Genomic DNA, 27715 nt, shown 5'->3' on the forward strand with positions numbered 1-27715 from the left:
GAGGCCCACCTTAATGGTACTTATATACTATTTTGTACGGAACTGATTGATAGACATTAGACACGGAGACATTGTTGTCGTTCTTCGCAGACATTTCGATTTTGAAGACAAATCACAATGGGAGAAGCGCCTGCCCAGATTCCGACGAGTTTCGGCCACGAGCTTAGGGCTTGTCTTCGATGCCGCCTCGTCAAGACCTACGATCAGGTCTGGATTCTCTTGTCACTTGTGATTTGCGTGTTTCTTCTCTTGCGAATATTTTTTGCCTAATCTGGTTTCTCCAACAGTTTAGGGATTCTGGATGCGAGAACTGTCCTTTCTTCAAAATAGAAGACGATCATGAACGCATCGTCGATGTTACAACTCCCAACTTCAATGGGTATGGCTTAAATTCGAATCCTTACTTTGAAAATTTACATGGCACTGTTCATAAGTCTGTCTCTCGTACTTGTCGTTACATTGAAATTTCTGAACCTAGTCTATACTTATGATTAAATCGTATAGTCTATACTTATTGAGAAGACTTATTGTTGGTCGCTAATCTCTCGTTTTTTTGTTGAATGAGTCGTTGCAAATTGTGAAATCACTGTGGTGGATATGACCATAAAGTTTGCTGCTTTACGTTAAAATGAGTTAATAGTAACAGAGATGATGCTAGTGTTGATTATACTTGTCATTTGTTGATGTCACGTCCATGTAATTATGTATTGATATAATGAATGTTTTTGCAGTATAATCTCTATGATGGATCCACGCAGAAGTTGGGCAGCAAGATGGTTAAGAATTGGTATGTTTCAGCTCTGTTTCCTGATCATCCTCATTGTCTTTTAGAGTTTACTATACTGTGTAGCTTCTTCTTTCCGTTTCCTGTTATTCTTGTCTCACCATTATACTTTATAAATGGGGATATTAGTGCTGAATTTAACTGTGTTGTCTGCATCCATTTGAGCGGTAGCTGCATTCTGATTTGCTGTGTGTTTATGGCTTGATGACCTGATGTTGTATTCCCTAATATTGCCAGCTTTGTTTCAGACAGAAGAGAAATAAATCTAACACATTGCAATATCTTGTTTCCAGGGAAGTTTGCTCCTGGTTGCTACACTCTTGCTGTCTCAGAGGCACTCCCAGAGGAAATGCAGGTAAACATATTTACTTCTCTTAGAAACCTAAGAAGGGATTAATAAGCAAATCCTTAGCTCTGTTTTCGTATTGACTGTTCGTCTTTTTCACATGTATGTGGCGGAAATCCGCTGGCAGTTCATATGCCAACAAGCACGGGTGCAGTACGTTCCACCCAAACGTATTTGAAACCTTTTGCAGGTTGCAGCAAGTGTCTCCATATTAGCATCTCTGCAAGTCGTCAGTTTCAAGACAACTTAGTCCGATGGAGGTTATGAATGGAAGTAGTTAAGTTTTATGTACTTTGTTTCTGATTTCAACTAATATAGAGAGATTTGATCCTCTTATTGTTATCAAAAACTCTTATTTGATCCGGAAGATAGAGATAGATTACATTTTTTTTTTCAAGTATGGAATGGATTTCTTTTCCTGTGATATTCAGTACATTATTTGAATTACAAAATGAAGAAACTTTAAATTGAGCACCTAGCAGAAATGTGTGGTACCAATAATTCACAGAAAAAATGTCAACTACGCAGTTGATAGAAGAAGTGGCTCCTTAATCAGGCCAAGAGGGAAACAAGGAGAGATATTTATTGGTTTTTGGAATATGACCATTGAAATTCCCAAAGAACCGAAGAAAACTATGGGAAAATGTATAAAATGCCTGTCTTTATACCAAAAAAATATAAGACCCACAAATTCATGGATACAAAGTACAAACAAACAAATTATACACAAGAATCATCTTCCGATCCAAGGTATATTCTTCTGCTAGAGTAAATCATGGACGTAACATGCATAATTAACAATGGTTACTTAACAACAAGTAGTAATGAAAAATTGAAGACGTTCAGTCTATTTGGGCAAGAGGCAAATATTAATTTTCGTTACTATACGTTTATTTTCTTGGCAATTTAGTTTAATTTTGTTTAGGTCAAAGGCAATTTATTTTGTTATTAAAAAGATAAATTAGATTTTTTTAGAAAATAGCCTTTCTATATTAATTTTAAATTCGAGTTCACGTGGCGGTCGCTACCAAACTTCGCTAAACTTTAGTGCTTTACTCCAAAACCCAGAGTCCATCACACAAGTCCAAGCCCGAAAACAAGGGTTCTTGCTCCGACACGACAACAAATCCAGATTTTGAGCTTAGGTAAACTCCTAACTCCCCTTATACTCTCTTCTTATTCAATCTACCTTGTTTCTATGCCTTGAATCCAATTCCCAGACACTCTGGTTGCTTGTAATCTATGTTCGGTTGAGAGTGAATCTGTGTTCGATCGTGTGTATTAATACCTCCTTCTTTGGTTCGGACATGGATCTCTGTCTATAAATAACGGGAAATCTAGACTTTAAGTATACGAATTTGAGAAATTTCGATTCTTTCGCTTGTTTTGTTGATGGGTGTGAGTTTTTATGCTTAAATTCTTTTTCGTTGCAGGGAAACTTGAGAAGGAGAAAAAAATGTCGAACATAGACATAGAAGGGATCTTGAAGGAGCTACCTAATGATGGGAGGATCCCAAAGACGAAGATAGTTTGCACATTAGGACCAGCTTCTCGCACTGTTTCCATGATCGAAAAGCTTTTGAAAGCCGGTATGAATGTGGCTCGCTTCAACTTCTCACATGGAAGCCATGAATACCATCAAGAGACACTCGACAACCTCCGCTCTGCTATGCATAATACCGGCATTCTCGCTGCTGTCATGCTTGATACTAAGGTTAAACCTCCCATCTTGTGTTTCCTTTTGCAAGCCTCTTGTGAAATGGATTCTCTTGTCCTGTGAAATGTTAAATCTTTTTTTTCAGTGTTTGGTTATTATTGTTGATGTGTGCTGTTAGAGTTTATATGTATATTCAAGACCATGGCTTGATCATGGATTTTGTACTATCTGAATTTGTTAAACAAGCCTAGAGAAAACATTTTAGAGGCTAATCACTTATGATTTCGCTTGTTGAATTCGCAGGGGCCTGAGATTCGTACTGGTTTCTTGAAAGATGGGAACCCTATACAACTGAAGGAAGGTCAAGAGATTACTATAACCACTGATTATGACATTCAAGGAGACGAATCAACGATATCCATGAGCTATAAAAAGCTGCCTTTGGATGTGAAGCCCGGAAACACCATACTCTGTGCAGATGGAAGCATAAGTCTAGCTGTCTTGTCATGTGATCCTGAGTCTGGAACTGTTAGGTGCCGGTGTGAAAACTCGGCGATGCTTGGTGAAAGAAAGAATGTGAATCTTCCTGGCGTTGTTGTTGATCTTCCCACTTTGACAGATAAGGATATTGAAGATATTCTCGGTTGGGGTGTTCCGAACAGCATTGATATGATTGCTCTTTCGTTTGTCCGTAAAGGTTCGGATCTTGTTAATGTCCGCAAGGTTCTTGGATCTCATGCTAAAAGCATAATGCTCATGTCAAAGGTACTTCAAAATTTTCACGTATGGCGATTGCATTTTATGTATATTGAGGTATAAATCTGACTCTTTTCTCTTTGGGTTTGATTTTGTAGGTTGAGAACCAGGAAGGTGTGATTAACTTTGATGAGATCTTGCGTGAAACAGATGCGTTCATGGTTGCCCGTGGTGATCTCGGGATGGAGATTCCGATAGAGAAGATCTTCTTGGCTCAAAAGTTGATGATCTACAAGTGTAACCTTGCGGGTAAACCGGTGGTCACAGCCACTCAGATGCTGGAGTCAATGATCAAATCACCTCGGCCAACCCGAGCTGAAGCCACAGATGTTGCAAATGCTGTTCTTGATGGTACTGACTGTGTGATGCTTAGCGGTGAGAGTGCAGCAGGAGCTTATCCGGAAATAGCTGTGAAAGTCATGGCTAAGATCTGCATTGAAGCCGAATCCTCGCTTGATTACAACACAATCTTTAAAGAGATGATCCGAGCAACTCCACTTCCAATGAGCCCACTCGAGAGTCTTGCATCATCCGCTGTACGGACTGCTAACAAAGCGAGGGCAAAACTCATCATTGTGTTGACACGTGGAGGTTCAACTGCTAATCTCGTGGCTAAATACAGACCGGCTGTTCCGATTCTGTCAGTGGTTGTCCCGGTTATGACCACTGATTCCTTTGACTGGTCTTGTAGTGACGAGTCACCTGCAAGGCATAGTCTGATATACAGAGGTCTAATCCCTATGTTGGCTGAAGGATCTGCAAAGGCAACAGATAGTGAAGCCACCGAAGTTATCATTGAAGCTGCTCTGAAGTCGGCTACTCAGAGAGGACTGTGCAACCGTGGTGATGCAATCGTGGCGCTGCACCGTATTGGAGCTGCCTCAGTTATTAAGATCTGTGTGGTTAAGTGAGATTACAGACTTCTTTCAATACCTCAAATCTTGGATTGTTGGTAATCGTAACTGAGATTTTGCTTTGTAGCATGAAATAAAGAAAACAGGTCACAATAGTTCCTGAAACTCTGTTACTTTTAAGATATCTCTCTCTCTTTTTTTTTCTTTCTATTTAGTATTTCAAGTTTATGGATCAAAATCTGCTTCTTATGGCTCAGTGCTGACCTTTGCATGCATAACACTGTTTACTTCATAAGCTTTGCTTATAAAAGATTAAGCTTCAAAGGTGTTAAATTAAACATACAGAAATGGAGAAAGCCATCTATAATTGATTGAACAAGATCCAAAGAAAAGTATGTTTCTTTTAGCTGTTCAGAATCATAAATACTCTTCTAACTTCTAAATCACCAGATGATCTACGTGAGAGAGATTCGTGCTGGACTCTGCAGTGTAAGAAAAGCCGCAAGTAAGTCAATAACGAAGGTATAGAAGATTAACAATGGTGCCAGATATTCTCGAGATCACCTGTTTTGTGAGGAATGTTCCTTGAGGATATATTGAACTGAGCCTGATGTTGTTTATTCCTCTGTGTTGTGTATTGAAGAATAACGATTAGTGTTATAAGTTAAGTTGGGACATATTTCGACAAACTGAATAAGAATAGTTTGTGGCAGATGCTTACAAATTATAAAACTAGCGGAATTCATCGTGGAAACCATAATCATCATCAGTGTCATCTTCATCGAAAATGGCACTGTAGAAGACGTATGGATGCTCAATCATCTCTGCCAAAGTCAAACGTCTATCTTTGTCTGAATCCGCCTGGACGATTAGAAAAAGAAGAGATAAATCATAAATGTAACATGGAACAATTCAGCAGCTAAATACACCATTTATTTGGAAAGTTATGTACCTGTGATATTATATAATCAGCTTGTTGCTTTGCATAATAATGCTCAGTAGGATGGATTTTACTGATAATGGGAAGCAATTCAACGTCTGATAAGTACCTGTAGATAAGTGGCAATTATGTTAAGGGATGTATGGTATTAATGGAAATGCTAATCATGGTGTGTACTCGTATATTACGAACCCGTCATCATTTTTGTCAAGCTGAGAAAACAACTGCTTTGCTGGGCCTTCAGGCAAGTCATGGTAAGGATGCGTAGAATTGTGATTGTCTTCTTCGTAGTTCCTTACAGTGTCAAAGAGGCCGTGGAAAAACTCTTCGAAACTGATCTTCCCATCTTTATCTGAATCCCTTTCTCTGGGAGAGGGAAGGAGGGGAATCCGTTGATAAACATTAAGCTAAAAGAAAGGTTCCTCGGAAATAATCATATGACAACCGTACATTACCTTACTTCCTCCTTGCATAACCATAACAGTAACTTTGGGTTCTTGGTGTCAGCAGGATGCAGAAAGCTAAGGGAATTAACCAGCAAAAACATTGTGAGAAATAGAAAGAAAAAATAACTGATAGTACTAAAAACCTGAAATAGCTCGGTTGATTTCTATCTACACTAGAAGAAAACGCTTACTCGTTAAACTCTGTTAAATTCAGAAGACCATCACCATTTGCATCTGATGCATTAAAATGCTCCTCCTTCCACCAGCCCATATCATAGCCAAACGAATTATTATCTGTTAAATTTATAACCAAGTCAGCTAGCAGTCCTAAGAGACAAAAGTGAGATCATTTGCTTAAAATCGCAATCAAACTGTGGTCCAGAATAAGGAAAGGATTATTATATAGGTCATAGGCAGAAGAGCTAGAAGTGAAACACAGATTAAAGCAAATCTACTTACAAGACTGTCATCAAATATTTCTACATGGTCATATTAAGTAGCAAACATTTTAGTCAATGAAACTCAAAGACGAACAGGAAACAGCAGCTCACCCGACTTACGGACCCAAGACGGTGGTTCATATTCAGAGAAAGAAATAAAACCATCTTTGTTTCTATCATGAACATCCAGGTCTCGTTGAGTTCTGTGCACAACTTCCTTGGCAGAAGACTGCATAGTCCACTCAGTCAATTCACTCTCCGTCATAAACCCATCAGCAGGAGAAACATCAATCTTCGGAAACAACAATATCAGCCTGCAAAGTACCATAGCAATCAAACTCATTCCTTACAAAAATGACATCTTTAGTAAATGCTAAACTAAAATCTTCAAAGATCCAAACTTTGAAGGAAATTGAAGTACACATTGTTGCAATTAGCGCTCAAAATCAAAGATTGGGAACTGAAGATATATATAAGTATAACCAAACCTATCAGTGACATTGAACTTCTCCTCATCATTTAAGTAATCCTCAGCATCCATGAATTCTTCCCACTCAGGCTGCGACTCGTGACCAGGTGCATGTTCATGTCCACCACCGGTTGTTTCTTTCTGAGAATGAGAGACAAGCTCCGGGTGAGAATGCTCAATGTACTGTCGCTCCCACTCCTTATCCTCGCGGCGGCGCTCCATGTCGGCGACAAGAGGATCAAACGGAACTGGATCGTGACGAGTGGGTTTGAAATTGAAAGAAGACCGGAGTTTTAAGCGGTGATGTTGATTGTGACCACCATGGTGGTGATCGTGGTCACCCTTCTTCTTCGGTGAATAAGAGACGAGGAAGAGCACCAGGATTCCTACCGTAATGTATAGGATCACCGAAGCTTTACTCATTGGGTATTTTTGTGTAACAGAAGTAGAAAATCTCAGCTTGAAACCCTAATTTTGTTGGCTGAAAGTTGAGGTTTTTACACTTGGGAAGTGAAGAAGATTAGATCTGTTGGAAAGATGGAGTCTTGCGAATATATATCTATAGAAGATTTTGACTCTAGATCTGTTACGACCAAATTAGTCAAATGGTTTGTAGTATTTAAGAGAGAGCCCACAACACACATCAATATTGTACATTTATTTCTCTAAACGCAATTTAAATGATTAAACGAATTTCTGCTAATTTTGTCATTTCGAGAAGAATTGAAACAACCGTTGGATTCACTTTCAATCAAAGCTTAATAATTGAAAAATCTAGCAGATTACACTCCACGTGGTCCAGTCCACCATCTTCTTCGTTTACTCCTTCCTACATCGATATTATACACACATGCGTGTGTATTGGATCTCACGATTTCTTATCAATGGAACTCGCTTCTCTTTCTCAGATCCCCATCCAAATCGTTTTATAGGTAGATTAGATAGATAAACTACGGATATACTCGAACTCTATCCATTTACGGTATTGATTTGGAAATATGGACAAGTATGACGTTGTCAAGGATCTGGGAGCTGGAAATTTCGGTGTGGCTCGCCTTCTCAGGCACAAGGACACCAAAGAGCTTGTTGCCATGAAATACATCGAGAGAGGTCGCAAGGTTTGTTTTTTTCCTTTTTGTTCTTACTATTTTTGGGTTCTTTCTGTTTTGAATTGGGGTTTAAAGTTTTTACTTTTAGCTCAGTGTGTATGTTCAAATTCATTATTTGAAGTCTCCTTGCTATACATTTGTAGGAAAATTTGAGAAATTTGGGGTTTTGATAACAACAGATCAAAATGATGATGATAATTTAGTTTTGGATTGTTTGGTATATATTGATCATGGATTGCAGATAGATGAGAACGTGGCGAGAGAGATTATTAATCACAGATCACTTAAACATCCTAATATCATCCGGTTCAAGGAGGCAAGTCTCTTTTTTGTGTGGCTCTTTATAGTTTATCTAAGAGCTGTCTTGGGATCTGATTTTGATTCGGTTCTAGGTGATCCTGACACCTACTCATCTTGCTATTGTGATGGAGTATGCTTCTGGAGGAGAGCTCTTTGATCGAATCTGTACTGCCGGTAGATTTAGTGAAGCTGAGGTTGCTTTCTCTTTGTAAAGTCATACACTTTGATCCATATATTTTCTTCAACATTTTCTGTGATCTTATTTATGTGTGTGTATAAGTTTTTGCTTTTGATCTTATTCATTTCAGGCTAGGTACTTCTTTCAACAGCTGATTTGTGGTGTTGATTACTGCCATTCCTTGGTATGTATATAGTAGTTCTTAGAATATACATTAAGCTGAAAAGGAAAGTTATGTGCTGCCTAATGAGGCATTCGTGGAGTACTATTGATGTTTTTGTTCCCAGAGTCTTTGTTTGAGATTTGGAATTTAATGCCTCTGTCCTTGTGTAACCTTCCCCTCTCTTTTGCTTCTGTGCAGCAAATATGTCATAGAGACCTGAAGCTTGAGAACACACTGCTCGATGGGAGCCCTGCTCCGCTTTTGAAAATCTGTGATTTTGGTTACTCTAAGGTCTGCACTTATCCATTTCCCTTTTCTTTTCTTTGCTCAGTTTTTCTCAATCTTCAATCCAAAACAGATTAGCATGTTCTTTAATCAAAAGTATTATCTATTCACTCCTCTCTTGATTCTTATATCTTTGTCATGTTTTCAATTTGATTTCTATGGTGTAGTCATCTATACTACATTCTAGGCCTAAATCAACTGTTGGAACTCCAGCTTACATAGCACCTGAAGTTCTTTCACGGAGAGAATATGATGGCAAGGTACAGTATTTTTGTCTTGTTATACATACATATCAGTTTGTCATTAACGCTTGATTGGTTGTCAAAGTAAGCAAATAATGTCATCAAGGGAAAATATGAGGATAGAAAGTTATAGACTGCTCAAAGATCCAGGCTATAGAGTCCTTCTAGTATATCTTTTTTAGTGGCATGGTCTGTGTGAAACTTTTCAGGTTATTGTACTTCTAATAAGATTTAAGTGGGGTCTTAATTAAAAAATTTGACGGGGTGCTAATCGATATTTTTTCCATGATTGTCATAAGAGCACATACACTGGTTTTGGCTCTCATATATATGACTGCGTTTTTGTAGCACGCGGATGTGTGGTCATGTGGAGTAACCCTTTATGTGATGCTGGTGGGAGCTTACCCGTTTGAGGACCCTAATGATCCAAAAAACTTCAGGAAAACAATCCAGGTAACTCCACCATTCAACAATTCTGATTTACTTCTCATCTTATTTATCAAGTGTCTCAATGATATCACAATTCAAATGGTATTCTGCAGCGCATAATGGCTGTACAATACAAGATCCCGGACTATGTTCACATATCTCAGGAATGCAAACATCTTCTCTCTCGCATATTCGTCACTAACTCTGCTAAGGTAACTTAACAATTCCGGTTTCAAATTTCTAGCTATATCTTGTGAGGAAGATATCTTGCAGTTCTGATTGTTGCCGGTAACACTCTTGCCAGAGAATCACACTTAAGGAGATCAAGAATCATCCGTGGTACTTGAAGAATTTGCCAAAGGAGCTGCTAGAGTCGGCTCAAGCGGCGTATTACAAGAGAGACACAAGCTTCTCTCTTCAAAGCGTAGAGGACATAATGAAGATAGTTGGAGAAGCAAGGAATCCAGCTCCATCAACTAGTGCTGTCAAAAGCTCGGGCTCAGGAGCTGATGAAGAAGAGGAAGAGGACGTTGAAGCTGAAGTGGAAGAGGAAGAAGATGATGAAGACGAATACGAGAAGCATGTCAAAGAGGCACAGTCTTGTCAAGAGTCTGACAAAGCTTAAAAAGAAAAATGCTCTCTGTTTCTCTTACTTTATTTCTTCTTCAAGAACACTCCTTGGTGAGTTGGTGACTTGCTTCTGGTAAAAAGAAAAACACATTTGTCAAAGCCAAAGGCTGTAAACTACGTGCTGGTTGTTTCACTTTTAGATTGATGTCGTTGTACTGAGTAATGAGCATGAAACAGAAGGTTTATATTATTATATGATACTATACTATAGGTTTTCGTCTTTGTGATGATGATTTCAGTTCACCTATAAAATCCGAATAAACCGAATCTGAACAAGATTTATAAACCGAAAATCTGAAAAACCGAAAAGAACGAACCGGATACTAACCGAAACCGGGATTTGAACACTTAAGGTTAAGGGTCGAGAAACCCTACGAAAGTGTATCTCTCTCAATCTCGACAGGTTTCAAAACAGAGACAGTCATGGGAGGAGGAGAGAAGAGGAAATCTAGTTTCAAAAACCTAGCTAATGCAAAGAAGAGGAGAACAGGACCTCACTTACCTAGCTCAATACTCAAGACCATTGCGAATGAGAAACGTCCTTTGAACTCTGACGAAGGAGACGATGAGATTGATTCTGCTTACGGTGATTTTTACGAGTACGAAGAAGGTGTGCCTGAAGAGGAATCTAGGAAAAACAACCGCTACGAACGCGTCGTTAACTACGAATTCGAGCTTGCAGAGGATTGCGAGGTTTTTCCAAGTCTTACTATTGCAAATTCTTTTTCTTTTAAGTTGCTGTTAATCGACAAGTAAAGTTGTTTGGGTAACACGTAATAATCTAGGTTAAAACTTGTTTTAAATTGTCTCTTTTTCAACCAAAGGATGAAAACGTGGAGTCAGAAGATGATGATGATGATGATGATGATGATGATGATGATAGGCACTCACGAATGTTGAAAAATGTCACTGAATTGCCAATTTCAGCCTTTCAAGGTATTGAGACAAGTAAAATTTGAGACAGAGTTTTGCTTTTTTTATCTTCTCTTCAGTGCATTTTTAAGCTCGATCTTATACTCTTCTTTTTTTTTTTAAGGAGAGAGTAAGAACAAACGTGTAGTCTTTACTGAACCATATCCAGAGTCTGAATTCAATCCTACCCGTGATGTTCTGGAGGGTAAATCCCTCACCACAATTGATGACTTTATGGAGCCTCTTCAAGGATTACATGGAAATAGCCAACTAAGCAATATGATCTCCCGGATGCGAAAAGATACGCAGTCTCTTGTTCATGCTCCTCTGCCAAAGCCAGAACAAGAAAGACTGGAACGGGATGTAGCGAATGAACTGGTTTACAAGGGGTTTGATATTTGGGTGCCTCTGGTAAAAAGGAACAGAGAGGCACCAACTATTTACTTTAACCAAGATGTCAATGTTGGATACTCTACCGTTGGTGCTATAGCATCACAATTTCATCCCAGGACTGAATTTGAGATGAAAATGGCTTCTCTACTCGATGATCATGAGATTTTGGAGGCTCACAAAGAAGATGGAGCTAGGCTTCTTGAATTCAACGAGGTAAGTTTTGTGATCTAGTTCATAATTCCCTGCACGCAGAGCTTACTTGACTTGTATGAATATCTGATGTAACTGTTTTTTTATGTTGCAGGTATCTATGGAAGATCACATCAAGAGACGTAACCATGTTGCTAAGATGCGGAGCATGCTCTTCCGAGTTGACCTGAAACATAAACGAATCAAGCAGATTAAGTCTAAAACATATCATCGCCTTAAAAACAAAGACCTGAATCAATCGGGTGTTGGAGCATTCATGGAGCCAGCAATGGCTAAAGAAGAGGCTAAGAAGCAGGAGGCGAGGCGAGTAAAGGTGAGTCTATAATTTCTTCACTGATTTTTTCATCAAGACAGTGTAAACAAAGTGATAATTGTCTTATTTGTTCCTATGTTATGTGCTTATATGTGCAGGAACGTATGACTTTAAAGCACAAAAACACAGGACAATGGGCCAAACGCATGCTAAGCCGTGGACTGAATAGGAAATACGATGTGACTCAGGCAGCTCTATCTAAACAACTTCAAATTCATGCTACTTTGTCCAGAAAGATGAACTCCACAAAAGATGAAAGTAGTAGTGATGAGGAAGATTTGAATGATGGTTCAGATCAGGATACTTCTAAACTGATAGCGGAAGCAAAGGAGAAGATACTGAAAACTGTGGACGATGATGAAGTCCCCATTTCTCGTCTTATGTCATTACCTTTCATGGTAATTCTTGCTTTGTTTTCTCAAAACACTTTTGAATGTTTTTATTCTGGTTTTCTTTTCCCGCTCATTCATGTTTTTGGTTTGGTTAGGCTCGTGCTGTGAAAAAGAAAAACGAGGAAGCTAAAGAAGAAGGTAAACGTGATATTGAGGAGTTGGAGAAATTTGGTGGAGCAGAAACCTCTAAAAAGTCCACTAATGTTGTTGGTAGAAGAGTATTTGGTGCAGAAGCTCCAAAAGAGTCTGAAAAGGAATCAGACAACCTTTTTGATAACAGTGATAGTAGTGACAATGATATGGAAGATAATGAGTTAGAGGCTGTAAAAGATAATGCTTCACCTGCTAGAAACACTGAAACCATTATGGAAGCCGAGGTACGTTCTCCGGTTAGTCATTATGGTTCTTTCTTCTCTCCCTTTGAAAATCTCTGATTAAAACATCTGTTGTTTGATTTCCTGCAGAAGTTGGATGATATTGCTGGAAACCCAGCATCTAAGACAACATTTGATGTCGCCTTATATGCATCAGGCTCCTGGAAGAAGGTTTTGTGTGGAGAAAAATATTAATCAGAAGACTTGGGTCTCTCTTTGTTAACTCTTTTTTGTATGTTATGCAGATGACAGGCTGCAAAAACGCAGAATCCAAAAAAGCTTCAAAGACGCATGTGCCCATTTCGCAGTCCCAAGATAAAAAGGTTTCTTTTCTTCAAATCACAATGGAATGATACTACTAATTTCTTCCTTAATTTATCCCCGTTCCAGTTTTAGCCTACTCATGTGTTTTTCTTTGCTCGCTTTGTGTATTTACTCTTTAAAATCATTTAAGGAATCGAGTGATTCAGAAAGTGATGATTCAGAAAGTGATGATTCAGAGAGTGAAGCAGAGCAAATGGTTGATGGGATTTTGACATGCGGTTCAAAGGAAACGTATGAAATTCCTTGTCAAGCAGAGCTTGTAAGCCGTGCTTTTGCTGGTGATGACGTTGAAGGTGACTTTGAGAAGGATAAGCAAGAGGTACTAAATCAGGAAGTTCCTGAACCCGAGAAACCGGTTCAAGTTGCTGGTTGGGGACATTGGACCAATAACCAAAACAAGAGAGGTTTACCATCAAGGATTGTTAGAGAACACGAAGAAGCCAAGAAAACGAGAGAGCAAGCTCTCAGAAAAAGGAAAGACGCTTCTTTCAAACATGTTATCATATCAGAAAAAGTTGATAAAAAGGTCAGTTCTGTCTCACTTAATATGCTCATTTATAACCATCCGATCGATTCTCATGCTGACATAATCTATTTTTGACAGGCTGAGAAACTTCAGACAAAGAGTCTACCTTACCCTTACACATCAAAGGAAGTTTTCGAACAAAGTATGCGTATGCCTATAGGACCTGAGTTTAATCCCACAACTATTGTTGGAGTTCTAAACCGACCTGAGGTACCCTTTTCATTACTTTGTTAAAACTCTCATCATTAGTAGTATACCCATTTCGCAAAATGTTGCATTTTCTTAATCATTTTGTGTGCAGGTTGTGAAGAAAGCTGGAGTGATCATTAAACCTGTCAAGTTTGAGGAAGTAAATCCGAATGACGAACACCCTCGTAGCCATCAGAAACAAAAACCCAAGAAAAAAGGTGGTAAGTAAAACCAATAGAGGTCAGAGCAAAGTAAAGGACCAATGATTTTGCATTCTCAAACTTATTTAGACACAAAACTTTGATCCCAACGGTACCATTTTTCTTTGTATTTTTTGTCTTATTTATAAAAGAAACATTTAAAAAGGTTTTATTTCATAGCTCTTCAAATCCTTGTTCATCACCATTTCTTCCACTAAGAAAAATTGAAAACTTTTTGTCTCCGGGCTTTGGTATGGGCCACTTAGGACTGCACTAAGTATTGAGCCTATAAGGCCTTTGTGTAACTCTGTTAATATTATCCAGCTTTAAAATTGAACACTCGACAAAGGGTAATTCAGTAATTATAAGGTTTTTCAAAACACTTGTCGTTTTGTTTACAATTTACATTTTAAGCAATGGGAGCAAACTACATACCGTTTCTTATCTGTTGCACGAAACGGCATCGTTTACTACCAATTATCTTTGCTTCATTTCCTATCCCTTTAAAACCCTTATCGTGTTTTTTGTTTCATGTAAAACCCCTCTCGACATTTTGCGACTCTTCTTCTCCTTATCCTCTAAATCTCTCACCGGTCACCGACGACGGGAACTTGGTAGTTACAGGAACAAGAAATGTCCTCGAAGTTCCCTCTCGGTGTACGCTTCATCACTCATTCTCTTCCTTGTACTCGTCTCGCTTCCATGAATTCTGGCGCCCTTATCTATTCATTTCGTTCCGTTCCTGTTCTATCCAAAGCCTTTCCTTTTAGGTTAAAGTACATTGGATTAGGTTCCCGGGTCAACTTTTCAACCCGACCAGAGAGATCTCAACCCGAATTCGCGCGGCGAAGTGGAGCTGGAGGAGAGATTCGCGCGTCCAAGAGCTTGATTGAGGATGAGGCAGAGCTTAGTGATTGGGTGAGCGATTTGAGGACTAGTTCGTTGCGCGGGAAGTTCACGAGCGACGAAGATAACGCGGATCCAGAGGTGGTTCGTAGAAACGTAGACAGGGACACCAGTAGGGGTCCAAGGAGAGGAAGGGAAGGCCAATCTGATAGGTTCGGTGGTGCGAAAAGGGGAAAGGAAGGTGAAATGGATAGGTTTGGGAGTCCGAACAGGAGGAGAACCAGCGGCGAGCCTGCTGATTCGTTCGGGAACAAGCGGTTAGGTGATCGAGAAGGTTCAAGGAACGGTCGTGTTCAAGGAAAGAGTAGTGAGTCGTCTTTTCGTGGAAGGAGTGATAGAAATGTAGATTCAGGGTCGTCTTTTCGTGGAAGGAGTGACAAAAATGTTGACTCAGGGTCGTCTTTTCGTGGTAGGAATGATAGAAATGTAGATTCAGGGTCGTCTTTTCGTGGAAGGAGTGATAGAAATGTAGACTCAGGGTCGTCTTTTCGTGGAAGGAGTGATAGAAATGTAGACTCAGGGTCGTCTTTTCGTGGTAGGAATGATAGAAATGTAGACTCAGGGTCGTCTTTTCGTGGTAGGAATGATAGAAATGTAGAATCAGGGTTTAGGAGAGAGCCAGGTTCCGAAAACAACAGGGGCTTGGGGAAACAGACAAGAGGCTTAAGCCTGGAAGAGGAAGATAGTAGTGACGATGACGAGAACAGGGTTGGATTGGGAAACATCGATGATTTGCCTAGTGAAGATAGTAGTGATGAGGATGATGAAAATGATGAGCCTCTTATTAAGAAAGCGGCTTCTGCTAAGGCTGTTCAGACTGATAAGCCAACTGGTGAACATGTCAAAACTTCAGATTCTTACTTGTCTAAGACAAGGTACATTATTTTTCACTATGTGACTTACTTTGACCATTTAGTTCTGTTTGATTGATAATATTCTTTATGGTACATGGTTTACAGATTTGATCAATTCCCACTCTCTCCCTTATCGCTAAAAGCCATCAAGGATGCGGGATTTGAGACAATGACTGTTGTGCAGGAGGCTACTCTTCCTATCATTCTCCAAGGTGAACTTTTCTTCATGAGCCTTGTTTACGATGCAAAAAGAAAAAATGCCATGATTTAGAAATGTAGTGACAATTTCTAATTGACGACATCTCACAAGCTTTTACAAATCACGTTGGCAATAGCCAATAGGTATTTCAAAGACAACTTAAGAATCTTGAGTATTTCTCTTCCGGATCCCCTCAAATTTGCCATGACTGCCATTTTGTAGCTTGATTGATTGTTTAAATTCCTCTTAACTCCTTGGTTTCTTCCATGCTCTGTTTTTCCAGGTAAAGATGTCCTAGCCAAGGCCAAAACAGGCACTGGTAAAACCGTTGCATTTTTGGTGAGACATTGTACTCTCTGGGTTCATGGATATATGTTGGTTGGATAGGAATTGATTGGGCCTTTGATTGGGATATGTTCTTACTTCTTATCGTTGATGTTTATTTTTCAAGCTTCCAGCAATTGAAGCTGTTATCAAATCTCCTCCTGCAAGCCGGGATAGTAGGCAACCCCCAATTATTGTGCTTGTGGTATGTCCTACTCGGGAACTTGCCAGTCAAGCTGCGGCAGAGGCAAATACCTTACTGAAGTATCACCCCTCTATTGGTGTTCAAGTTGTGATTGGAGGCACAAAGCTTCCTACAGAGCAAAGGCGTATGCAAACGAATCCTTGCCAGGTAATAAGAAATTTCTTCCGTCTCTACAGGTGTTTTAATTTGAAGTTAATTATGAGCAAATCTTGCACTTCCCTTAAACTGCGCTTCTAAGATGGCTGCAGATACCGTGACCTATATCTATATATTGTTGAATAATCACATATTTGAACACTCTCAGATCCTTGTGGCTACACCTGGAAGGCTCAAAGACCATATTGAAAACACTTCTGGATTCGCAACAAGATTGATGGGTGTGAAAGTCCTTGTGCTTGACGAAGCTGATCATCTCTTGGACATGGGTTTCCGAAGGGACATTGAGAGGATAATTGCCGCTGTTCCTAAGCAGAGACAAACATTTTTATTTTCTGCCACCGTACCTGAAGAGGTTACTGTCACTTTCTAGTACAAAGGCTCTCATTTTTTGGGTTGGAATCTTGAACTGTGTTTTTTGGTGTCAAGGTCCGCCAAATATGCCATGTTGCTCTGAAACGGGATCATGAGTTCATCAATTGTGTCCAAGAGGGCTCTGGGGAGACACATCAAAAGGTAAAAGATTTCTCTTTAGCTTAATTTGAGTGAATGGCCTGCCATATGATTGGATGTTATCAGTTTCTTATGTTTGTTTTATCTCCAGGTCACACAAATGTACATGATTGCATCACTGGATAGACATTTTTCGCTTCTACATGTGCTTCTTAAAGAACACATCGCAGATAATGTGGACTATAAGGTAACATTATCTCTCTAGTGCCATTATGAATAACCAATGTCTGTATTTCTGAACTATCCCGATTTCGTTGCTGTTGTAGGTTATCATTTTCTGTACAACTGCTATGGTGACAAGATTGGTGGCTGATCTGCTTAGTCAGCTAAGCCTGAACGTCAGAGAGATCCATTCTAGAAAACCGCAGAGTTACAGAACCAGAGTTTCTGATGAGTTCCGCAAGTCCAAGGCTATTATCCTAGTCACATCTGATGTATCTGCTCGTGGTGTGGATTACCCTGATGTGTCATTGGTCGTACAGGTAACCATAGTTTTCTGACATGGAATTGTTCTGCGACTACAAATTTTATCTCTTTTGTTTAACTGAAGTTGTTTGCTTTTGCAGATGGGATTGCCATCAGACAGGGAGCAGTATATACATAGACTTGGCAGAACCGGGCGGAAAGGGAAGGAAGGGGAAGGAGTCTTATTGTTGGCACCATGGGAAGAGTACTTTATGTCATCTGTTAAAGACTTGCCCATCACCAAGTCTCCACTACCGCCAATAGACCCAGAGGCTGTGAAAAGGGTAAGCATTTTCATATAAGCGCACTCACATGAATTTGTGATTCTACTGAACTTGGCAAGCCTTTCTTAACTCATATTTGCTGGCAATCCAGAATGAGTAGGGAACTTGAAACTGAACCTGAATCTCATAACACAACTCTTTGAAGTTAAAAGCTATGATTTTTGAAGGGTGTGAGTATGAGTGAGTATTGCTGGGTATAATAAACTTGTTGAATTCAGGTGCAGAAAGGGCTGAGCCAAGTGGAAATGAAGAACAAGGAGGCGGCGTATCAGGCGTGGTTGGGTTACTACAAATCTCAGAAGATGATTGCAAGAGACACGACCAGACTGGTGGAGCTGGCCAATGAGTTTAGCCGCAGCATGGGACTTGACAGCCCACCAGCTATCCCCAAAAATGTTCTTGGCAAGATGGGTCTCAAAAACGTTCCTGGTCTTAGAACCAAGTAGATTTTCTTTTTTCCTAGTGATCTGCTTTGGTTTTAAAACTTTAATGTTTTGTAAGTGTAGACGTGTAGTCTCTTGTCATTCTTGCTACACTCTTAAGACTTCCTAACTAAAAAATCCTATAAAAGTTGCCTTCTTATAAAGGTCTTTTGTTTGTAATGGCTTGTTAACATGAGTATTTCGATTTTCACTAAAAAAACAAAAAAAGTATTAAGTTGGATTATACGTGTTTGAAGATTTAACAAAACTTTTTTCTGATATAAAACAACACGTTTCAAAGCAAAGGGAGCAACTACATGCCGTTTTGTATATTTGTTGACATTTTGGGCCACTCGCATCTGTACCCTTAAGCCCTAAATTGTGTTTCCTACAAAACCTTTTAAACCCTAAAATAACCGACGGCGGGAATTTGGTAGTTGCAGAGCCTTACAGTTAAAGGCATACGCTTCACCGTTCTCTTCCGTCTTTTCTCCACTCGTTGGCATGAATTCCGATGGACCCAAATCCGGTAAGAAGAGACGAGAGATTCGTGCTAAACTTGTGAAGAAGTTGACGAGTGACGAAGATGGCTCGGGAAAGCTAGTCAAGGACAACAATAAGAGTCTAAAGAGGGGAAGAGAAGGCAAATCTGATGTTGATGAGCCTCTTATTAAGAAACCAGCTTCTACTACGCCTCTAGTGACTCAAATTGCTAAAACTTCAGATTCTTATTTGTCAAAGACAAGGTACATTTTTTGCGTTTCTTTCGGAGATAGCTTCAGAGCTATTCTTAGTGGTGTTTGATTCAGATTTCTCTTTATGGTAAAATGGTTCTTACAGATTTGATCAGTTCCCACTGTCTCCCTTAACGTTAAAAGGAATTGAGGATGCTGGATTTAAGACAATGACTGTTGTTCAGGAGGCTACTCTTCCTCTCATTCTCCAAGGTGAACTTGCCTAAAAGGCAGAAACTTTTGCATCTTTCTTCATGATTCCTTATGTTTTGTCATGACTTAAACATTTTGAAGCTTGACTATTCCTCTATTAATTATTCTTCCTTGGTTTTCCAGGTAAAGATATCCTTGCGAAGGCCAAAACAGGCACTGGGAAAACAGTTGCATTTTTGGTGAGATACCCTTTTTGGGTTCATGTTGGTCATTTAGGATTACAATCAGTTTGATTAATTGGGGTTTGTTATTAATGTTGATGTTTCTTTTTCCAAGCTTCCATCAATTGAAGCTGTTATCAAAGCTCCTCCTGCAAGCCGTGATAATAGGCATCCCCCAATTATTGTGCTTGTGGTATGTCCTACTCGGGAACTTGCTTGTCAAGCTGCTGCAGAAGCAAACATCTTGCTCAAGTATCACCCATCTATTGGTGTTCAAGTTGTGATTGGAGGCACTAAGCTTCCTACGGAGCAAAGGCGCTTGCAAAAGAGTCCTTGCCAGGTAAATTTTCATTTGTATTAATATGTAAACTTATTTCTGAGCAAATCATGCATTTCCATTGAGCTGGACTTCTCAGATGAAACTTGTTATCTGACCAATAGAGTTGCATATATTTCTTTTCAAACTGAGTTGGTTATCCTTCGCTAGAACAATATGGACTCATGATTTGAATTTCTAAGAATATGAATTAAGATAGATTGTTTTTTAAAAAGAAATGGATTTCCCTGTCCAAGTTAGGATTGTTTTTCAGTCACAGGATATGTTCTTTGATCTAAGCCTCATTATGCATTTAGATTTTTTTGCATTATTTGTCTTCCCTGCAGTCAAAGTGGCTGCAGAGATGGTGATCTTTGTCTCTGTATATTTTTGAATAATAACATATTTTCACACTCTCAGATTCTCGTGGCTACACCCGGAAGGCTCAAAGACCATATCGACAACACTTCTGGATTTGCAACAAGGTTGATGGGTGTGAAAGTCCTTGTGCTTGATGAAGCTGATCATCTCTTGGACATGGGTTTCCGAAGGGAAATTGAGAGGATAATTGCTGCTGTTCCTAAGCAGAGACAAACATTTTTATTTTCCGCCACAGTATCTGATGAGGTAAGTGTCAGTTTCTTGCACAAAGGCTTTCACTTTTGGGTTGGAATCTTGAACTGTGTTTTTTTGCTATCAAGGTCCGCCAAATATGCCATGTTGCTCTGAAACGGGATCATGAATTCGTCAACTGTGTTCAAGAGGGTGCTGGGGAGACGCATCAAAAGGTAAAAGATTGCTTTTTAAGTTCATTTGAACCAATGGCCTGCCATATGATTGGATGCTAATGGTTTCTCATGTCTGTTTTATCTCCCAGGTTTCACAAATGTACATGATTGCATCATTAGATAGACATTTCTCGCTTCTATATGGTCTTCTGAAAAAACACATCACAGATAATGTGGGCTATAAGGTATATTGTTCCTCCAATGCCTTTGTTAATCACCACTGTAATTCTGGATTAACATGATCTCCTTGCTGTTGCAGGTTATTATTTTCTGTACAACTGCTATGGTTACAAGATTGGTGGCTGATCTGCTTGGTAAGCTAAGCCTTAACGTCAGAGAGATCCATTCTAGAAAACCGCAGAGTTACAGAACCAGAGTTTCTGATGAGTTCCGCAAGTCCAAGAGTATTATCCTTGTGACATCTGATGTATCTGCTCGTGGTGTTGATTACCCTGATGTGTCCTTAGTCGTACAGGTAAATCATGTAGTAGTTTTCAATCATGGAATTGAACAGTATCTACAAAGTTGATTGTTTTTTTTTACCGAAGTTGTTGTTGTGTGTATGTTGCTTTTGCAGATGGGATTGCCATCAGACAGGGAACAATATATACATAGACTTGGCAGAACTGGGCGGAAAGGTAAGGAAGGAGAAGGTGTACTATTGTTGGCACCGTGGGAAGAGTACTTTCTATCTTCTGTTAAGGACTTGCCCATCACAAAGTCTTCTTTACCGCCAATAGACCATGAGGCTGTGAAAAAGGTAAGATTTTTCAAATACTACTACTGTAAACTTAGCCTGAATTTGTGACTCTATTGAACTTAGCAAGCCTTTCGTAAATTCTATTCGCTAGCAAGTAGCAAACCAGAACAACCAGAATGTTATATAAACTGTATTGGAATATGTATGCAAAGGAATAAGATTTTCACATCTCACGAAACTAACCTCTTTTACGTTAGAAGCCAAATTTTTCTTAAGAGTATGTAACTCGAGTGAGCATTGATGGGTGTTGAAAACATGTTAAAATCAGGTGCAGAAAGGGCTTATCCAAGTGGAAATGACGAACAAGGAGGCGGCATATCAGGCATGGTTGGGTTACTACAAATCGCAGAAGAAGATTGCTAGAGACACGACCAGACTGGTGGAGTTAGCTAATGAGTTTAGCCGCAGTATGGGACTTAGCATCCCTCCGGCTATCCCTGTAAATATTCTTGGCAAGATGGGTCTCAAAAACGTTCCTGGTATTAGAGTCGCTCCAGGTTTTGACAAGAAACCTGCAAAGAGAAATTATCGTTCCCGCTAGATTTTCTCTTTCTTTGCCTAATGGTATTGTTTGTGTTGAACTTTATTGCTTTTTTGAAGTTTGGCATTTTGGTAAAAGTTACCTTCTTAAGAATTTCATTTGGTAATTTACTAATTTGTCAAGATCCGGTTTGTTTCGGAGCCCAAAAATCCGAAAATAAAAAATTCAGAAAAAATAGAAATTTCTTTGGTTAACTGATCGGTTCATCTCTTCCAAAAAATTATCTAATCGGTTCATCTTACCGAACCGAATTTGTTACCCAAAAAGAAAGAGTTCCGATTGGCTTTTTGGCTGAAAACTAAACCTGACTTGTAGTCCTTGGTTTGCTTCTGAATCATAGCTAGGCTGTTCAACATTGTAAATTCTGTCTTACAGCCCACAGGTGTGGGTGTAATTACCTGGATTTGAAAATGAGAACTGACTTTCTTCTCCGAGTAGTTGTATACTGTATAGATTCAAATGTCGAACTACCAAATTCATGTTTTGATTTTTTTAAAACAAAAAACAAGGGTACAACGATGGTCCTAAATGTTTATTTTGGAGCTAAAACAAAGATGACATGCCATCAAATTTATCAAACCGCACTGAAAACAAAAATAAGTCAAAAGGTTTTAGCCTAATTAATCTAAGTCTTCTGTAACAAAGCTTAGAAATATAGCCACCAACCAAAATCAGACATAGATGCAAATCTGCAATGAAACATTTTAGGAATAGTAATAAAACTTCTAATTTCCCCGGAAAAAATAAAAAATAAATGGTACCTCGGTATCATAGAGTACTGAAAAGAAGGTGATGATGAATGGTAACAGAAAAACAAAACAAAACCCAACACCATCTTTCTACTCAAGCGTTGCCTTCACCATACCATAAGACTAATGCCTTTTTGTTGTAACTTGTAAAAAGCTCTACTAAACCCTAAAGGAGCCAAAGAAAAAACAGAGAAGACAAGCTGAAAATGGTAAGTTTTGGCTATGGCTGCAACTGCAACTACAAGCTTTTCCTATACAGAATTGAATTCTGCTACGTTTAGTCCTCTTTCCACTTGTTAACATATCTCAAGAAGGCACTAGCTGGATTTTCATGTAGTGGAGCTCTTACACGGGTAGATCTCCTAACCACTGCTTCTTCCATTTCTATGTTGTGAGCAATGTCCTTCGTCCTCTTTTGTAGTGTAGAGCTGCAAATCACAAGTCATCGCCAGGTTTTAAAGCCATTACACATAAACAAGGGGACTTCGATAAATGTGGTGTTACTCTTCTACATGTGCATTAAAGTGAGGGTAGAACAAGTTACCAGAATAATAAATACTGCAGATTATGCAAAATAGAAATGGGAAGCTATAAACTGACCATATTCTGTCATAGAATATCTCTAGTTGTGTATATAATGACAGTTCCCTCTCTCCTTTACGGTTTAGTGACCCCATCAATGCATCCAGCTGGATCTCAAGTAACATACACAAATCGGAACAAGAACTATACAATCCATTTATCAAACAAAGAAATGAACCACGTGGATTGATGATACCTCTTCCTTGGCGGTATAATAGCCCCATTCTTCGGAATCAGAATTCTCAACAAATATTCTCCCATTGCTTCGGAACCACCAGTACCTGTTGTAGTCCCGATCTTTACCCAAGGGGTTTGTACGTATGACTATTTTCTCCATCTCCCGCTCATAATATTGCCTCTGCATGTATACAAAAAATTTCAGACTTGATGGGTAAAAAAAGCACACACGGGGAATATATGCAAACAACCAAATATAACTATGAGGGGACGGACTTTACCCTCTGTTCGGGCCCCCTCCTTTCAAAAGTTCCTTTCTCATCTTCGCTTGCAGATTTTACCTCCTGCTTCTTCACTGAAAATCCTTTCTCCTCTTCGTCCTCCTCTGCTTTCTCATCCTCCTCCTCCTCTTTTGGTTCGATTTTTGTATCCGTCATCTGCCTTTTGTGCTTTCTCAGATAGACATTCCCTATAAGCCTATCACAACCATAAGAACAATGAGCTCCCACCAAGTCATCCAAAAACAAAATGTTCTGCTTATGTGTAAATAGGATAAGCCAAACCTTTTCTCTGATTTTTCAATGTTTTCCGAAGAAACAGACCCATTCTCCATCTTGCTTCCCCCTGCAGTGCTCTCATTCTTTTTGCTGTCTTCACTGCTTTCTAATACTTGTGCGCTATTTTTCTTTTTCTCCAACCTATTATTGTCTAAAACTCCATTAGCTTCCTCACCAGTTTTGGACCGTTCTTTCTCCTCTCTTATCTGTCGGGCCTCCGCCAATGCTTCTTCTCTTCTAGCAGCTCCAAGGGCATGCCGTTGTTCAACAAGCTCATCTATTTCCCCCTTGAACATACCTGTTTCGGTTATATGGTTCACTAATTCCCTTAAGATTTTCAATTTTACATTTGGGTCCAAGAGACCATAATGTCCACGTTTGATCGTTCCAACATCGAAGCACAAATCAGGAGTGTTGACTGATTCCAGGAAATCACAAAGATACTCTGCCCACGTGATCAATGTTATCTGAAATAAGATGAAATAAAGCAACAAGCATGCCATCAACCACAAAAACAAAACTGAAAAATCACAAGGCTGGCGACTTAATGTTGAATGAGAAAAGCATATTACTGTGCGGCCTAATTTGTTAGCCAAATATGATTTTCATGAGACGAGGATCTGACCTTCGACTTGCGACTCCTTCTCTGTAAAGCTTTGAAACTATCACCACGTTCATTGATGAGGAACCGAAAAAGAGAGGCATGCACTTCCATGATAAGAACCAAATTACTCTCCTTGTGGCAGACAGCATTTTCAAAGTCTTCAAGAGAAAATCGCCATAGATGCAGCTGCCTACCAAATGAGGTACAAAAGTCCCAGACCATAAGAAGATCCCCAACACAATCCATAGGAACACTAAAATCCCGGGAAGGAGAAGGACGCTGAGTGACATCAGGATCAGGTGGCAAAAGTAAATCTTCGATTGGGTAATTGATAGCCTCTTCCTCAGACCCATTAACCTCTGGAAAGAGAAAACCAACAAAGAGAAATCAGTTCAAAAGTACACAAAAAAGACCAAATTTTTCTCTATTCCTCAAGTCAACAATATTCTCCATAAGCTCAAGAGAACACGTAAGATTATTGATGTCAGCTATAAACCGGAAATGTAAATGATATCGCAAAGGAACTTTTGGCCAACTTTAGAAAACATTGAAATGGAAATGAATTGCAGAGCATCCATGCAAAGCTACCTCTATCTGTCTCCTCTGCAACATGTTTACCATTTTCTGCTCTCTTTCTTTTTCTATTTTCCCTTCCGGTTTTATCTTCCTATAATTTAGCGATGAGACAAAACTGATTAGTACATAGACCAATTATTAGGCCATGCTACAAATTATTGTATGGCGGTGTACTTTATATCAACCTGCTTCCTTTGTTGAACCAGTTCTCCATTCTGAAAGACATATTTGTTCTGAAGTTCCTTGGGAATCTTTCTCGTGATTTCATGTGCTTTAGCCAGGTAATCATTTACTACCCAAGGTATACTGTGGCATGTGGAATCTCGAATGAAGGACTTCAGAAAATTTCTACTAAATGGAAACTTCTTCCATGACAGATCCTCCCCAAAGAGCACTGTGTTATCATCTACTTCCTTGTTTTTGTCAAGGAAGCCTACCTCATACTGAGGTTTACTATCCCCATCTGATACTATCCTCAAGATTTTGCAAGGATGCAGTTCCCCATCCCTTTCCCCATACAACTCTGCGCCAGGGAAAAAGCAATCTTGCAACTCTGTCGCTATTTTGTCAGCAAGATCTTTCAATGAAAGCGTACCTTTTCAAAATGGAGGAAAAAGAGTCAGAAATAATGCTCATAAACCAGAGATTTCAAGTATTAAGAAAATTATCTTACACAAACAAATTCAAAACGGTAAAAAGGTAGTCCTGATTTGCAAAACTTATAGAGAGAAACCGAGAAAGGTAAAATCAAGACTTGGACACTCTGCAAATCAAGACTTCGACACACTTATATCACATAAAAATAATCAATGAAGGAGTTAAAAACTTACTGAATTGGATGATGCGTAAAGCAGGTGCAACTAGCTCTCTGGGCAGAGTTTGAACCTTCTTGCCTGCCAGTTTTTCTGAATCTAAGGCCTCCTCGTAGCTCAAGCTAGTTTTACCAGTAGACTTACAAGTCCAAACTCGGTTGCGATACAGATTTAACCTCTTCAAGTACAATCTATTTTATGTTAAGCAAACAAATAGTTCTGACACGGCATGTGCACTGATAAACATGAACAACCAAGCCTTTGAAGAATAATATGAATAAAGGTTGTCCCAGAATGAAACAGGCAAACAGAATTACAAGTTTTAAGCTTATTTCTCTTTCCTCTAACTGCACACAGAAGGAGAAGGCAAATATTCAAAACATAAGTCTTAAAATTGTAACAGTTACAGAATAAGGATACTGATAATCTCGAAAGATCTCATTTGTTAGACGAACTTGATAGACAAGTTCTTGAGGCTCCAAGTTCTTTGGGGGCTCCAGTAGTTTATGTGACTTCTTTTTTAGTAGAGGCATCCTTCAAATGGCAAAACCAACCTGCAGTGTAGACAAAAATGAATGGTCTATATAAGTGATTCTCATATTCACTAATGTGAAATCCTAGTAAATGTAGAACCAGGTCATCCAAGCAAGAAGGGAATTGTATACAAAAGCAAGACGTCACAGTTGTTCCAAAGCGGAAAATGTAAACCATGGAGAACAGAAAATCAACCCATAAGGCGTTTAAGGTGACACAACGGTCAAGTAAAACTTAGCAAACGTACAAATTTGTGGCACAGAATGCAAATGATTGCATGCAAGCCTAGAGCTGATTCTAATTTCTACTGAATTCGACAGAGCCTATGGAAAAGCAAGTGGTACTTGTGAGATCATGTGCAAAAAAGAAAAGCCAATGAAAAATGTTAAGAAAAGCAATGCAGAAGAAACCGAGATAGCACTAAACCCTAGAAAAATCGCAATCCCAATCGAAATTAGAAAAGATCTGAAACCATGGGACAAAATTGACACTTGAGAGCAAAGGAACCAAAACGAAACCGAGGAATCAAAACACATACCCAAGAGAGATCGAGAAAAAGAAAGCACTATCATGCGCCACTTTCGGAGAATCCAGAAGGCGAAACGGACAAGTAAAACACACAAAAAGCAGTCAAAAAAGCATAACAACACATGTAACAAAGAAGAGACGAACACAATCATCAATAACAAACAAAACGGAACGAAAATTCGAAGCTAATGCAACGAAATCACAACGAAGAAAGCAAAATCGCAGAAGAAAAGAGGATCGATGTTCCCGCCACAACAAAGAAAACGATTGGAGAGAATTATAAACAACGAAATTAGAGAGACTCAATCAAAAATCTTACGGAGAATGTATGAAATTGGGAATGCGCGTCGTCGAGAGAGAGAGGTGGTCTCTCAAGGAAAGAATACAAGTGTTGAGATCTCACCGTCTCTCTTCGTTTTTCTCTTCGCTCTCTCTCTCTCTCTCTCGCTCTCAGCTCTTTTTGGTCGTCGTCCTTCCTTATGGGAAAGACGGGAAAAAAAACTTAATATGCGAATTAGCCTCTCACCTTTTTTTTGTTATTTTATATCTTAAGTAGCACTCGGTTTCCTTTTTTTGTTTATACAGGTGTTGCTGTTTTAGAGCCCTATACTGTAGTTTTTCCTTTTTCTATAGTAGCCCAATAACTGGGCCTTGTCTTGTTATATGGGCCTTGAATCTTTAGCTTTAAATGGGGTTGGATTTGAAACCAGTATTTTATTCATTGCTTACGATTTAAAATGGTAAAGCCTTAACTCTCCACCATTATTATTTGATTAAATTCCAAATGATGTTTGACCAAAAAAAGAAAACTTCAAATAACCCACTCTAGAAACCAAGTCATTAAATAATGTTTCCTGTGTAAAATTCATGGACCAATCGAAATGCAGAAGAAAA

The 27715-nt window shown here is 39.1% G+C and overlaps 8 protein-coding genes across 17 annotated transcripts; 6 read left to right on the forward strand and 2 right to left on the reverse strand.

The window, feature by feature from the left end:
• Positions 1 to 50: 50 nt before the first annotated feature.
• Positions 51 to 1628, forward strand: AT5G08565 (Transcription initiation Spt4-like protein). Of its 2 annotated transcripts, NM_120943.4 has the most exons (5): positions 52 to 207; positions 288 to 379; positions 732 to 787; positions 1078 to 1139; positions 1258 to 1628. In NM_120943.4, exons 1-5 carry the CDS (start codon positions 118 to 120, stop codon positions 1306 to 1308), a joined length of 351 nt encoding a protein of 116 aa, NP_568201.1. In that variant the 5' UTR covers positions 52 to 117; the 3' UTR covers positions 1309 to 1628. The 2 variants fall into 2 exon arrangements, with proteins under 2 accessions (NP_001190264.1, NP_568201.1); NM_001203335.1 differs by lacking the exon at positions 732 to 787 and having other exon boundaries at positions 51 to 207; positions 1022 to 1139; positions 1258 to 1600.
• Positions 1629 to 2153: 525 nt separating this feature from the next.
• AT5G08570 (Pyruvate kinase family protein) lies at positions 2154 to 4735 on the forward strand. 3 transcript variants are annotated; one of them, NM_120944.3, is made up of 4 exons: positions 2154 to 2275; positions 2564 to 2844; positions 3091 to 3552; positions 3642 to 4735. In NM_120944.3, the coding sequence occupies exons 2-4, from the start codon at positions 2587 to 2589 to the stop codon at positions 4452 to 4454; spliced, it is 1533 nt and encodes a 510-aa protein (NP_196474.1). In that variant the 5' UTR covers positions 2154 to 2275; positions 2564 to 2586; the 3' UTR covers positions 4455 to 4735. The 3 variants fall into 3 exon arrangements, with proteins under 3 accessions (NP_196474.1, NP_001318514.1, NP_001331120.1); NM_001343019.1 differs by having other exon boundaries at positions 2154 to 2429; positions 3642 to 4595; NM_001343020.1 differs by lacking the exon at positions 2154 to 2275 and adding an exon at positions 2279 to 2478.
• AT5G08580 (Calcium-binding EF hand family protein) lies at positions 4604 to 7327 on the reverse strand. Of its 2 annotated transcripts, NM_120945.3 has the most exons (9): positions 6712 to 7327; positions 6335 to 6537; positions 5975 to 6077; positions 5793 to 5858; positions 5530 to 5703; positions 5350 to 5446; positions 5119 to 5258; positions 4962 to 5022; positions 4604 to 4879 (listed from the first exon to the last, which is right to left on the reverse strand). In NM_120945.3, exons 1-7 carry the CDS (start codon positions 7113 to 7115, stop codon positions 5130 to 5132), a joined length of 1176 nt encoding a protein of 391 aa, NP_568202.1. In that variant the 5' UTR covers positions 7116 to 7327; the 3' UTR covers positions 4604 to 4879; positions 4962 to 5022; positions 5119 to 5129. The 2 variants fall into 2 exon arrangements, with proteins under 2 accessions (NP_568202.1, NP_001332577.1); NM_001343021.1 differs by having other exon boundaries at positions 4604 to 5022.
• Positions 7322 to 10267, forward strand: SNRK2.1 (SNF1-related protein kinase 2.1). Of its 2 annotated transcripts, NM_120946.5 has the most exons (9): positions 7322 to 7810; positions 8043 to 8117; positions 8194 to 8295; positions 8410 to 8463; positions 8641 to 8733; positions 8895 to 8987; positions 9318 to 9422; positions 9512 to 9610; positions 9703 to 10267. In NM_120946.5, exons 1-9 carry the CDS (start codon positions 7691 to 7693, stop codon positions 10021 to 10023), a joined length of 1062 nt encoding a protein of 353 aa, NP_196476.1. In that variant the 5' UTR covers positions 7322 to 7690; the 3' UTR covers positions 10024 to 10267. The 2 variants fall into 2 exon arrangements, with proteins under 2 accessions (NP_196476.1, NP_001331206.1); NM_001343022.1 differs by having other exon boundaries at positions 7322 to 8117.
• Positions 10268 to 10330: 63 nt separating this feature from the next.
• On the forward strand, positions 10331 to 14395 carry AT5G08600 (U3 ribonucleoprotein (Utp) family protein). 3 transcript variants are annotated; one of them, NM_001203336.1, is made up of 12 exons: positions 10341 to 10721; positions 10814 to 10964; positions 11065 to 11546; positions 11638 to 11856; positions 11955 to 12254; positions 12344 to 12625; positions 12713 to 12793; positions 12868 to 12945; positions 13077 to 13472; positions 13551 to 13682; positions 13774 to 13882; positions 14186 to 14395. In NM_001203336.1, exons 1-12 carry the CDS (start codon positions 10452 to 10454, stop codon positions 14221 to 14223), a joined length of 2538 nt encoding a protein of 845 aa, NP_001190265.1. In that variant the 5' UTR covers positions 10341 to 10451; the 3' UTR covers positions 14224 to 14395. The 3 variants fall into 3 exon arrangements, with proteins under 3 accessions (NP_196477.1, NP_001331282.1, NP_001190265.1); NM_120947.3 differs by lacking the exon at positions 14186 to 14395 and having other exon boundaries at positions 10331 to 10721; positions 10853 to 10964; positions 13774 to 14067; NM_001343023.1 differs by lacking the exon at positions 14186 to 14395 and having other exon boundaries at positions 10331 to 10721; positions 10853 to 10964; positions 12868 to 13472; positions 13774 to 14067.
• Position 14396: 1 nt separating this feature from the next.
• PDE340 (P-loop containing nucleoside triphosphate hydrolases superfamily protein) lies at positions 14397 to 18373 on the forward strand. The gene is made up of 10 exons (NM_120948.4): positions 14397 to 15642; positions 15727 to 15833; positions 16104 to 16159; positions 16272 to 16496; positions 16654 to 16860; positions 16935 to 17021; positions 17110 to 17205; positions 17285 to 17500; positions 17585 to 17767; positions 17986 to 18373. The coding sequence occupies exons 1-10, from the start codon at positions 14495 to 14497 to the stop codon at positions 18211 to 18213; spliced, it is 2553 nt and encodes an 850-aa protein (NP_196478.2). The 5' UTR covers positions 14397 to 14494; the 3' UTR covers positions 18214 to 18373.
• A 168-nt stretch (positions 18374 to 18541) lies between these two features.
• Positions 18542 to 21914, forward strand: STRS2 (DEA(D/H)-box RNA helicase family protein). Its single transcript, NM_120949.4, has 10 exons — positions 18542 to 18935; positions 19030 to 19136; positions 19260 to 19315; positions 19413 to 19637; positions 20034 to 20240; positions 20315 to 20401; positions 20491 to 20586; positions 20661 to 20876; positions 20979 to 21161; positions 21430 to 21914. Exons 1-10 carry the CDS (start codon positions 18694 to 18696, stop codon positions 21700 to 21702), a joined length of 1692 nt encoding a protein of 563 aa, NP_196479.1. The 5' UTR covers positions 18542 to 18693; the 3' UTR covers positions 21703 to 21914.
• Positions 21915 to 22163: 249 nt separating this feature from the next.
• AT5G08630 (DDT domain-containing protein) lies at positions 22164 to 27359 on the reverse strand. Of its 3 annotated transcripts, NM_001343024.1 has the most exons (12): positions 27141 to 27325; positions 26180 to 26313; positions 25778 to 25950; positions 25133 to 25542; positions 24960 to 25038; positions 24393 to 24730; positions 23774 to 24234; positions 23492 to 23687; positions 23230 to 23391; positions 23052 to 23140; positions 22464 to 22879; positions 22164 to 22391 (listed from the first exon to the last, which is right to left on the reverse strand). In NM_001343024.1, exons 2-11 carry the CDS (start codon positions 26290 to 26292, stop codon positions 22729 to 22731), a joined length of 2172 nt encoding a protein of 723 aa, NP_001332612.1. In that variant the 5' UTR covers positions 26293 to 26313; positions 27141 to 27325; the 3' UTR covers positions 22164 to 22391; positions 22464 to 22728. The 3 variants fall into 3 exon arrangements, with proteins under 3 accessions (NP_001332612.1, NP_196480.2, NP_001332611.1); NM_120950.5 differs by having other exon boundaries at positions 22164 to 22879; NM_001343025.1 differs by having other exon boundaries at positions 22209 to 22879; positions 26832 to 27359.
• Positions 27360 to 27715: the final 356 nt, after the last annotated feature.

Source organism: Arabidopsis thaliana, chromosome 5 (assembly GCF_000001735.4).
Source record: "Arabidopsis thaliana chromosome 5, partial sequence".
Taxonomy (NCBI): domain Eukaryota; kingdom Viridiplantae; phylum Streptophyta; class Magnoliopsida; order Brassicales; family Brassicaceae; genus Arabidopsis; species Arabidopsis thaliana.

Excerpts from the sequence above, each read along its gene's own strand:
- AT5G08565 (NM_001203335.1), top strand. The coding sequence starts at position 118 with ATGGGAGAAGCGCCTGCCCAGATTCCGACGAGTTTCGGCCACGAGCTT. Across the intron at positions 208-287 it reads TCGTCAAGACCTACGATCAG|TTTAGGGATTCTGGATGCGA; the intron begins GTCTGGATTCTC and ends TTTCTCCAACAG. Across the intron at positions 380-1,021 it reads ACAACTCCCAACTTCAATGG|CTTTGTTTCAGACAGAAGAG; the intron begins GTATGGCTTAAA and ends TAATATTGCCAG.
- AT5G08580 (NM_120945.3), bottom strand. The coding sequence starts at position 7,115 with ATGAGTAAAGCTTCGGTGATCCTATACATTACGGTAGGAATCCTGGTG. Across the intron at positions 6,538-6,711 it reads AAGTTCAATGTCACTGATAG|GCTGATATTGTTGTTTCCGA; the intron begins GTTTGGTTATAC and ends GGTACTTTGCAG. Across the intron at positions 5,259-5,349 it reads CTGATTATATAATATCACAG|GCGGATTCAGACAAAGATAG; the intron begins GTACATAACTTT and ends CTAATCGTCCAG.
- STRS2 (NM_120949.4), top strand. The coding sequence starts at position 18,694 with ATGAATTCCGATGGACCCAAATCCGGTAAGAAGAGACGAGAGATTCGT. Across the intron at positions 18,936-19,029 it reads TCTTATTTGTCAAAGACAAG|ATTTGATCAGTTCCCACTGT; the intron begins GTACATTTTTTG and ends TGGTTCTTACAG. Across the intron at positions 19,316-19,412 it reads GGAAAACAGTTGCATTTTTG|CTTCCATCAATTGAAGCTGT; the intron begins GTGAGATACCCT and ends TCTTTTTCCAAG.
- SNRK2.1 (NM_120946.5), top strand. The coding sequence starts at position 7,691 with ATGGACAAGTATGACGTTGTCAAGGATCTGGGAGCTGGAAATTTCGGT. Across the intron at positions 8,296-8,409 it reads GTAGATTTAGTGAAGCTGAG|GCTAGGTACTTCTTTCAACA; the intron begins GTTGCTTTCTCT and ends TATTCATTTCAG. Across the intron at positions 8,464-8,640 it reads TTGATTACTGCCATTCCTTG|CAAATATGTCATAGAGACCT; the intron begins GTATGTATATAG and ends GCTTCTGTGCAG.
- AT5G08630 (NM_001343024.1), bottom strand. The coding sequence starts at position 26,292 with ATGCCTCTACTAAAAAAGAAGTCACATAAACTACTGGAGCCCCCAAAG. Across the intron at positions 24,235-24,392 it reads GAAGGAGTCGCAAGTCGAAG|ATAACATTGATCACGTGGGC; the intron begins GTCAGATCCTCG and ends ATCTTATTTCAG. Across the intron at positions 23,141-23,229 it reads ATTATACCGCCAAGGAAGAG|CTGGATGCATTGATGGGGTC; the intron begins GTATCATCAATC and ends CTTGAGATCCAG.
- AT5G08570 (NM_120944.3), top strand. The coding sequence starts at position 2,587 with ATGTCGAACATAGACATAGAAGGGATCTTGAAGGAGCTACCTAATGAT. Across the intron at positions 2,845-3,090 it reads CTGTCATGCTTGATACTAAG|GGGCCTGAGATTCGTACTGG; the intron begins GTTAAACCTCCC and ends TTGAATTCGCAG. Across the intron at positions 3,553-3,641 it reads GCATAATGCTCATGTCAAAG|GTTGAGAACCAGGAAGGTGT; the intron begins GTACTTCAAAAT and ends TTGATTTTGTAG.
- PDE340 (NM_120948.4), top strand. The coding sequence starts at position 14,495 with ATGTCCTCGAAGTTCCCTCTCGGTGTACGCTTCATCACTCATTCTCTT. Across the intron at positions 16,497-16,653 it reads TGCAAACGAATCCTTGCCAG|ATCCTTGTGGCTACACCTGG; the intron begins GTAATAAGAAAT and ends GAACACTCTCAG. Across the intron at positions 17,768-17,985 it reads ACCCAGAGGCTGTGAAAAGG|GTGCAGAAAGGGCTGAGCCA; the intron begins GTAAGCATTTTC and ends TGTTGAATTCAG.
- AT5G08600 (NM_001203336.1), top strand. The coding sequence starts at position 10,452 with ATGGGAGGAGGAGAGAAGAGGAAATCTAGTTTCAAAAACCTAGCTAAT. Across the intron at positions 10,722-10,813 it reads AGCTTGCAGAGGATTGCGAG|GTTAAAACTTGTTTTAAATT; the intron begins GTTTTTCCAAGT and ends GTAATAATCTAG. Across the intron at positions 10,965-11,064 it reads GCCAATTTCAGCCTTTCAAG|GAGAGAGTAAGAACAAACGT; the intron begins GTATTGAGACAA and ends TTTTTTTTTAAG.